Source organism: Lasioglossum baleicum, chromosome 10 (genome assembly GCF_051020765.1).
Source record: "Lasioglossum baleicum chromosome 10, iyLasBale1, whole genome shotgun sequence".
Taxonomy (NCBI): Eukaryota; Metazoa; Arthropoda; class Insecta; order Hymenoptera; family Halictidae; genus Lasioglossum; species Lasioglossum baleicum.
This window is the reverse complement of record NC_134938.1, coordinates 11,436,325-11,444,523: the sequence shown is the minus strand read 5'-3', so window position 1 is coordinate 11,444,523 and position 8,199 is coordinate 11,436,325. Positions and strand designations below refer to the sequence as shown.

At 35.0% G+C, this 8,199-nt stretch overlaps 3 protein-coding genes across 5 annotated transcripts; 2 read left to right on the top strand and 1 right to left on the bottom strand.

Annotated features, from left to right (window-relative positions):
- The first annotated feature begins 378 nt into the window (after positions 1-378).
- Positions 379-2,886, top strand: Elob (transcription elongation factor elongin B). The gene is made up of 3 exons (XM_076431447.1): positions 379-560; positions 655-748; positions 931-2,886. Exons 1-3 carry the CDS (start codon positions 558-560, stop codon positions 1,203-1,205), a joined length of 372 nt encoding a protein of 123 aa, XP_076287562.1. The 5' UTR covers positions 379-557; the 3' UTR covers positions 1,206-2,886.
- Positions 2,335-4,257, bottom strand: LOC143212538 (esterase OVCA2). 3 transcript variants are annotated; one of them, XM_076431441.1, is made up of 6 exons: positions 3,936-4,255; positions 3,702-3,861; positions 3,398-3,592; positions 3,196-3,351; positions 2,928-3,131; positions 2,335-2,653 (listed from the first exon to the last, which is right to left on the bottom strand). In XM_076431441.1, the coding sequence occupies exons 1-5, from the start codon at positions 4,077-4,079 to the stop codon at positions 2,989-2,991; spliced, it is 798 nt and encodes a 265-aa protein (XP_076287556.1). In that variant the 5' UTR covers positions 4,080-4,255; the 3' UTR covers positions 2,335-2,653; positions 2,928-2,988. The 3 variants fall into 3 exon arrangements, with proteins under 3 accessions (XP_076287556.1, XP_076287558.1, XP_076287557.1); XM_076431443.1 differs by having other exon boundaries at positions 3,196-3,336; positions 3,936-4,240; XM_076431442.1 differs by lacking the exon at positions 2,335-2,653 and having other exon boundaries at positions 2,927-3,131; positions 3,936-4,257.
- Positions 4,258-4,442: 185 nt separating this feature from the next.
- On the top strand, positions 4,443-6,383 carry Mora (cysteine and histidine rich domain containing protein). The gene is made up of 4 exons (XM_076431440.1): positions 4,443-5,032; positions 5,111-5,673; positions 5,740-5,928; positions 5,997-6,383. Exons 1-4 carry the CDS (start codon positions 4,954-4,956, stop codon positions 6,186-6,188), a joined length of 1,023 nt encoding a protein of 340 aa, XP_076287555.1. The 5' UTR covers positions 4,443-4,953; the 3' UTR covers positions 6,189-6,383.
- The last annotated feature ends 1,816 nt before the right edge of the window (positions 6,384-8,199 follow it).

Below are 8,199 nucleotides of genomic sequence, written 5' to 3'. Positions count from 1 at the left end.
ATTGACAGATTATCTGAAAGATGGCAACAATAATTATTGTTAACTTAACTTAAGTTATTACAAATAACGGAGATTATATCATTTAATAATATTAAACATATATATATATTTTTATAAATTGATATGTTTTCTGTAATATTTCATTGCACGGAAATACCTCGCGAGACTTATATACTTTGAAAAATGTTGTTCCTGCAACTTATTAATTTTAAGGGTTTGAAAGGATTATTGTCTGTATAATGTTGATATCAATCTACTTCAGCGCATCATTAGCGAATTATCTGCAATCCTCGACACTATCATTTCTGATAAGATTGAAAATCGGCGTGTAATTGGTTGATAAATCGACGAATTCACTGCACGTAAATATATTTGTGTATGCAGTTGAAAAAAGGAGCCAATCGTAAAGCTTCTTTTATACGACACAGATGTCCATGAATGTCCCTCTAACCTGTGAATCAGCAACATAACAACAATCGAAGGAGGCTTGTCAAAAGCTGCCTAATAGTTGTTCTTATCAGTGTTAGTTGTAATAGTATTAAAAATATATATATATAATGGTAAGTTTCGATCGATATCTAATTATTTCTGATAATATTTACGGAATTTATTTCAAGTTCGCATAACCTCAAAAAGAATCTTCGTTGTATTTAGGATGTATTTCTTATGGTCCGACGAAAGAATATGACTATATTTACGAATGCGACTGAGCATACTTCAGTTTTGGAACTCAAGAGTATGATCGAAGGTAAAAATGCATAATCTATACACATCTACGAATAAATGAAACTAAATCTGACATTTCTCTCAAGTATGACATCACTGTTCAATCGATAGATGTCAGTTTTTTCCTCTTAGTGTATCGTCATGTCAACCAGATATGTAAAATAGAAATTAGAAACAAGTAATTGATTAACCATTCTCTCGTAGGTATAATAAAAATACCGCCTGCGAATCAGCAACTATACAACAAGGACAATATAGTGATGTCGAACGGATCAAGCTTATCAGCATACGGAATAACATCGGCAACTGCGAAACCACAATGTCCTGCATTAGTGGGATTGGCTATACGCGAAGAGAACGGTCGATTCGAACTCTTATCGATGACTCCTTACTCTTTACCACCCGATCTACCAGATGTGATGAAGTCTCAAGAAAGCAGTGATTTCGAACATTTGCCTAGTCTCATTCCGAAGCATTGAATCAGTTGACGATAAGGTGTTTAATTCAATATAATTTTGTGATTGTCAGCTTGAGTAAACACGAGGCAGATCTTAGAACATAATAACATGAATCTGTTAAACTTGGTCGCATAGTCTCGAAATATTTTCTGAATACATCTTATTTAGTATTAAATATCTTTGACGGAACACAAGATGAAATTTCGCAGAGTATCAATAATGTTGATATATTTATCGTATTCATGCAATGAAAATACACTGGATCATGGAAGCATTTAAATATTAGTTTTTATAATCTACTTGATAAACCATCGTTACGATGCACCGAAGAATGCGATTCATATTTCTACCACGTAGAATTATAAATGCAAAATTTCTGTGCCACCTGTCGCGAAATATCTTCGAAAATGTATTACAGTATTGTTGTGTAAAATGGTGAAACATCTAAAGATAAATTTGGATTTGAGTAATTTGAGCCTACGACGATTTACAGGAATTTAAGTGTCGCATAGTATGTATGCTGAATTCAAGATGGTGTAGAATTCATTCAATGAATTTTTTTCTTTTTTATCTATTTCATTCATTGAAATTTCGTTTCAATAACGACCAAATCTGTAGATCAGCATTACTGAGGACATTTCATGCATAATGCCAATAACATGTGCGCGTTTCTTTGCAATGGATTATGCAATAAATCTGCATAAAGTAAATCCTCTATCAACGTAAAAGCCTCGGGAAGGCTCGTTTGCATCGATCGTAGAGGGACACTATTTTTTTGAGCTTCAGAGGCCGAGCCGAACGTAGAGAAGGACAGCGTATGGGAAAGAAAGAGACGCGGAGAGTCGCATTCGCTTCGACCGCGCGCGGTCTCTCTTTACACGCGCTGTCTTTCTCTACGTTCGGCTCTTTCTTTGAAGCTCAAAAAATCGTGTTCCTCTACGGTCGATGCAAACGAACCTCCCCGAGGCTTTTGCGTCGATAGAGGATTTACTGTATATCTTTTCACAAGTAAGTATTTTATACTTAATATCGCATATGTATTGTTCTTACTATTCTTTTTTAAAATAAAGTAAATTGTTAGGAAATAGACAGATTTCATATTATTAACATTTACATGAAGCTTGATAAAGAGTAAAGTAAATTGAACGAGTAATAAGATAAAGTATATATTACAGTTACAGTTTCCATAAATATTTATACAGAATCAGATACGGCAACGATTCCCCTTTCCCCTCTAGGTGCACTTTAGCTTCGTGGTACTGCAACTTCTCAACAGGCTATAGCACTTTGCCTACATTCGTCATCTGGTAGATGAAGTAATCTTGAAACACGACATGTTATTTGAAGCTGGATTTATAAGTATAAAGAGTCTAAGGTTCGTTGCAATTTATTGCATCAAAAATCCAGATCCAAACTTTTAATGATTTTTTCAATATATATATTCTGTGGTGTTTGGATTTGATTATTTCCTGTAAATCAAATCTATTAATATTACCGAATTTATAAATGTTTCATATTTTACCAATGATTTTAAATATTTTACAATCCACGAAAATCTGAACTTTTGTTGTAAACCGAGTGACAGAAATGTGTTTATAAGCAGCTTGAGTTTTAACAAAATTTGAAGACTTGTTTTGTATATATATGATTCGTAAACTATAAATATTTAAATGTAGAACAATAAACTAAATCAATTACAAAACTGTCTATGATCTATTCCTTCAGAAAATAAACTTAACATACGCTAAATCAGCATTAGGTGTTTCGGTAATTTTTAAATATCCCCTGGTATAATAAGTGAACATTAACAACTACTTTTGTTTTTGTTCAACAACATTTCCGTAATAAAGTCTTTGTATAACTCCTTTTTGCTTGGTATATAGTGGCCACCTTCATGCTTTATTATCTTCTTATTTGTGAATAATTCGTTAACTTTTTCTGCCATTTCTGTAAAACAACAATATTTGGATAGTATATTGTTAACATTTAATTTAATGAATGCAAAACTAACCTGTTGGGATAACTTGATCAGTTTCCCCGTAAATGTGTAAAGAGGGTATCGCTATTTTGTCGTTGTAATAGATCGCATGAGGTGCACACAATGAGTTAAATCCTGATATAATGATTGCAAAATTAAATGCAGCTTGCAGTACTGAAACATAAATTGCTTCAATTACAATTTATATATAATTAAATAAATAATATTTATTTACGTTTTTTCTGTTGCATGGAACAAAGTATAGTAGCAAACGCTGCTCCTTGCGAGAATCCCAAGATACCATCGAATGGTCCAGATTCTTGAAATACTTTTTCAATCGAAGCTACACTATCTTCGAAACCTACGCATAATTTACTTGGTACAGTTGCTTTGAATACATGGTCCTCTGTATTGAACCACCATCCGTATCCTAAAAAACAATATAAACTATCGTTTAAAATCTAGCCACTGATATAGTTGGGTAAAAACTCAGCAAATGTTGATTTTACAAAGACAACATTATATTGTTTGAATGATACCTTCCTCTGACTCATCAATACCAAAGTTAATTTTCATCGGCACATCATGCGGAGCTCTCAAAAACACAAACTCCACTTCTTTCTTAAATCCTTTCCTTAAGGAGCCCAATTTCGTGTAGAAAATAGTATCCGATTGAGCATATCCATGAATGGCAAGTATCTATAAGTGTACATTTCATGAGAATGATGTATATATTGCTTTGTACTTATTTAGAATTGTTAACAATTTCTCACCTTTAATTTTGTACTTGCCATAACATCTGATGGAAGTGTAAATAAGTTGATTTGATTTATTAGAAAATAAGACACTGTGTATACAATAGTATACAGTATAAATAGACAGTATACTGTATACATATATATATAGGTTGTTTGCATCTTAGACTATATATATATCTTATAGACCCGCTTCGAATAACATGCCGTGTTCCAAGATTACTTCATCTATTATTTTTATTTTATATTCATCACTTGTTCATTTTTACATTCCTTATATACTTATACTTAGTTTATTTCTTCACAACCTACTTTATTAAAAAAAAAGAATAGTAAGAGCAATATATATATGCGAATCCTTATTTGTGAAAAGATATATTTGTATCATATACTTGTATATATATATACATATATATTTATTTATACTTTATACATACTCTGAGTTCTCTTGTGACGTGAGTTGTGGGCACCAGATACTCCGTTATCTTGGAAGTCCTACACCACCTGAAATATAACTATAGAATGTAATTTATAATTGGTGTACGATGAATTCAGTGGAATTGAGATTTTTATTTAATCGCAAATCTATTTATAAGAATATGAATTTATATCCATGTATTCCACGTTCAAATAATTACACATAGTCAGATATAGTATTTATAGCCTAGATAACAGAAGACTGTAATATTGTGAAAAAAACCTTCTGAATCAGAACTATTAGGGCAATGTGCCTATTTTTAAATATCGCATTCGCCACGATGGAAGTGTTCAATGAAAAATTAATCGATTTGAAATTTCGCTACATATTATGCGCGTGCCGCATTTAGAAGTCGCGTATACATATAGATATTCTATATAGAACGTGCTAGAAGTTTTTCGGATCTGCAGAGGCGACGATCGACGATCCATTCAGTTCCGATCTGTCGGAGACAAGAATTGTGTTCTCCACAAGATTCGTGTTCTCCTGTGACGTACAGTGTCAAACAAAATTTATTAAAACAAGCTTGCCTGCTTTTTCATTCAAATCGAATTCGAAATGTCGCAAGAAGTAACATTGTTACACTGCTACAACCGTGGTTGTGGGAAGAAATTCGATCCCAATAACAACAAAGAAGGTATGTCATTCAATTTCGTCTGACAAAAGCTTGCAAAATAAAATAATTTCCTGTCTAAATTTGTGATCCTACTTCTAGACGATTGTGTTCATCATCCTGGCCACCCAGTGTTTCACGACGCGTACAAAGGCTGGTCTTGTTGCAACAAGAAATGTACAGATTTCACAGAATTCTTAAATATTAAGGGCTGTACCAAATCGTGCCACTCGAACGTCAAACCACCGGAGCCTGAGAAATCTGCAGCGGATAAGTCTAAAGCCAACGAAGTGATAGAAGTGATCGCTAAGCCTCTTAATAATGTACCTGTTCTGCAAAGGCCTCCTTTCGACACTCCACAAGTTACTTTAGTACCGACTGTGTCGCCTGCATTGTTAGAACAAATTAAAGGATTAAAGTCGTTAGAATTAGGAACTGCATCGGAAGCTAACATTCAAATAGGACAGGCCTGTAAAAACAATGCGTGTAAAGCTACGTATAACGGGCCTGAATCTAATAACGAGATCTGTAATCATCATCCTGGCACGCCTATCTTTCACGAAGGCATGAAATATTGGTCCTGTTGTCAGAAGAGAACTACAGATTTCTCTACGTTCTTGGAACAACCAGGTTGTACGCAGGGACAACATACGTGGATCTCTAAGGTAAAATGGGAATTTTGATTATTCCCATACTTTGCGAAATAAATGAATAATTTGATTCCTTTTCAGACTGCTGGTAAAACGAAAGAATGCAGACTGGATTGGCATCAAACAGGAACGTTTGTTGTGGTCTCTGTTTTCGCTAAGAAGTATCTGCCAGACTTGTCCACAGTTAAGTTAAATCCTATACGTTTAATTGTGGATTTATCTTTCGCAGAAGATAATTCTAGGTATTCTCGCGATTTAGAATTAAGAGGGGTAGGTATTTGAAGTCTTGAACAATCTTTGAATTTAAATATCACATATTTATAATTTGATATTTGCAGGTTGTCGATATTGCACAAAGCAGCGTTAGTATGCTTCCTACTAAAGTAGAAATCAAATTGAGGAAAGCCGAGCCTGGTTCATGGGTGAAATTATATTTCCCTAGAGAAGATAAGACAGAAATCGATGAGAGCGTCAATAATGATGAGACCATCAGCACACAAGTGGAGGCTGTCGATCTCAGTGATCTTTAAGCATGCGTATAGATTTCGATTCACGTGCTATGTAATATTTAAGGAGGACACTTTAATTTTAAGATGTAAAGATATATTATTTTCCTAACGTTGTCGGAATTACGTTTCCGAAAGAAGAAATGGGTATAAGTCATGTTCACTTTGTTATTTTCATAGGGAAAGAGACTCGAGAGATCATTAAACATTCATATTTAACGCGTTCTCTTTTATTTACAACGTCAACTCCGTTTGATCTGTTTCATTATACAGGGTGGGGCACTATAAACAGGTCACTTGAATAACTCGCTTGCTTTTGAAGATAGAAGAAAATGCATCAGACCCAAACTTACTTGATATCTGAGGTCTTAGACGCTTATAATCTGAGGTCATTAATTTTTTTTATAGGTGGAGACGTCAAGGAGATCTGAAGGTCAACTCTGCTTTTTAAATGGAACGGTATGGTTTTTTATTTACATTCTGATAGTGTGTTTCAAGACGAATACAATGACCTATTTTGAAAGTCGTTCAAGGTCACGCAAGGTCAAATGCAATAGAAAATAAAGTGTCTCAAAGCACTCTTCGAACACTACAACGATTTACATGTAACATGTTATTTACGTATTCACTGCTACTTCAAGTGTTCAAAATGACGACCTTGAACACGGAGACATAAGCTAAAACGTTGCAATACTGATGATACTGTCTGACAAATTTCATTTGTATCTATTACAGAGCAAGCTCTTTTTATACGTTCTTGCATATCAACTGTGGTTGTTGGTTTTTCGCGGTACACTTGTTCCTTTAATTTTCCCCACAAATAAAAATCTAGTGGTGTCAGGTCTGGGGAACGTGCTGGCCATTTATTACTTCCTGATCGACCAATCCAACGACCTTCAAATGTCCTGTTCAGTAATTCTGTAACATTTCGTGCTGAATGAGCAGGACATCTGTCTTGTTGGAACCACATGGACTGTCGCATGTCCAGTGAAATGTCCTCTAACAATTCTGACAAAACGTCTTTTAAGATTCTCTCGTATTTATGACTATTTAGCGTGCCATCAATGAAATATGGACCAATTATTTTATTATGAAGAAGGCCGCACCAGACGTTGACAGACCAAGGTCTCTGCTTGTCCAGTTCTTGTAGCCATTGTGGATTATCTACCATTATCTACTGACCAGTAATGCATGTTGTAACAGTTAACTTGTCCGTGGTTTGTAAATGTGGCCTCACTCGTAAACAAAATTTTATTCAAGAACATTTGATCATCTTGCAGTTTCCGTAGGCCCCATTCGCAAAACCGTAAACGTTTTTGAAAATCATTTTCACTTAATTGTTGATGTAGTGAAATGTGAAATGGGTAAAATTTGTTAACTGTAAGGGGGCCGGCGCGGCCGTGCAAGAGTGTGTACGTATATATATACATACGTATACATATACGTATATGCGAATTTAGCGATGTGTGCGTGTGCCCACACACTCTTGCACGGCCGCGCCGGCCCCCCGCAAAATACTTCGTTGACTGATGCCACTTTCGCGTTCAAGTTGCCGCGTACCAATATGTGGATTTTGTATTACACTTGCTAAAATGTTTATCGTGTTTCCATCATCAGTTGCTTTTTTGACTCGAGTGCGTTTTTTCTTATCCACATTTCCAGTTTCTCGAAACTTTTTTATAATGTTTGCAAACACAGAAAGTGAAGGACGATTACGATCGGCAAATCTTTCACCATACACGCGTACCGCTTTTCTCATAATTCTATAGCGGACCCTACACGGTCAATCGGAATGACAGTCACGTCGAAGATTGACATTCGGATTGATCGTGAAAGATTAATACTGACGGACTGATGAAATGGACTGACGGATTTCCAGATATTTGGAAATATTCCTTCGTGATTGAAGTAAAGATTGACAGTCTGACTGTTCAATCAGACTGTCATTCCTGATTGACCGTGTAGGGTCCGCTTATAACATTCACCATAAATGATAACCATTTCCACTTTCTCTGCTATTGTGTAACGCATTCTT

Excerpts from the sequence above, each read along its gene's own strand:
- Elob (XM_076431447.1), top strand. Across the intron at positions 749-930 it reads ACTCAAGAGTATGATCGAAG|GTATAATAAAAATACCGCCT; the intron begins GTAAAAATGCAT and ends ATTCTCTCGTAG.
- Mora (XM_076431440.1), top strand. The coding sequence starts at position 4,954 with ATGTCGCAAGAAGTAACATTGTTACACTGCTACAACCGTGGTTGTGGG. Across the intron at positions 5,033-5,110 it reads TCCCAATAACAACAAAGAAG|ACGATTGTGTTCATCATCCT; the intron begins GTATGTCATTCA and ends TCCTACTTCTAG. Across the intron at positions 5,929-5,996 it reads GCGATTTAGAATTAAGAGGG|GTTGTCGATATTGCACAAAG; the intron begins GTAGGTATTTGA and ends TGATATTTGCAG.
- LOC143212538 (XM_076431442.1), bottom strand. The coding sequence starts at position 4,079 with ATGCAAACAACCTATATATATATGTATACAGTATACTGTCTATTTATA. Across the intron at positions 3,862-3,935 it reads TGGCAAGTACAAAATTAAAG|ATACTTGCCATTCATGGATA; the intron begins GTGAGAAATTGT and ends GTACACTTATAG. Across the intron at positions 3,593-3,701 it reads TATTGATGAGTCAGAGGAAG|GATACGGATGGTGGTTCAAT; the intron begins GTATCATTCAAA and ends ATTGTTTTTTAG.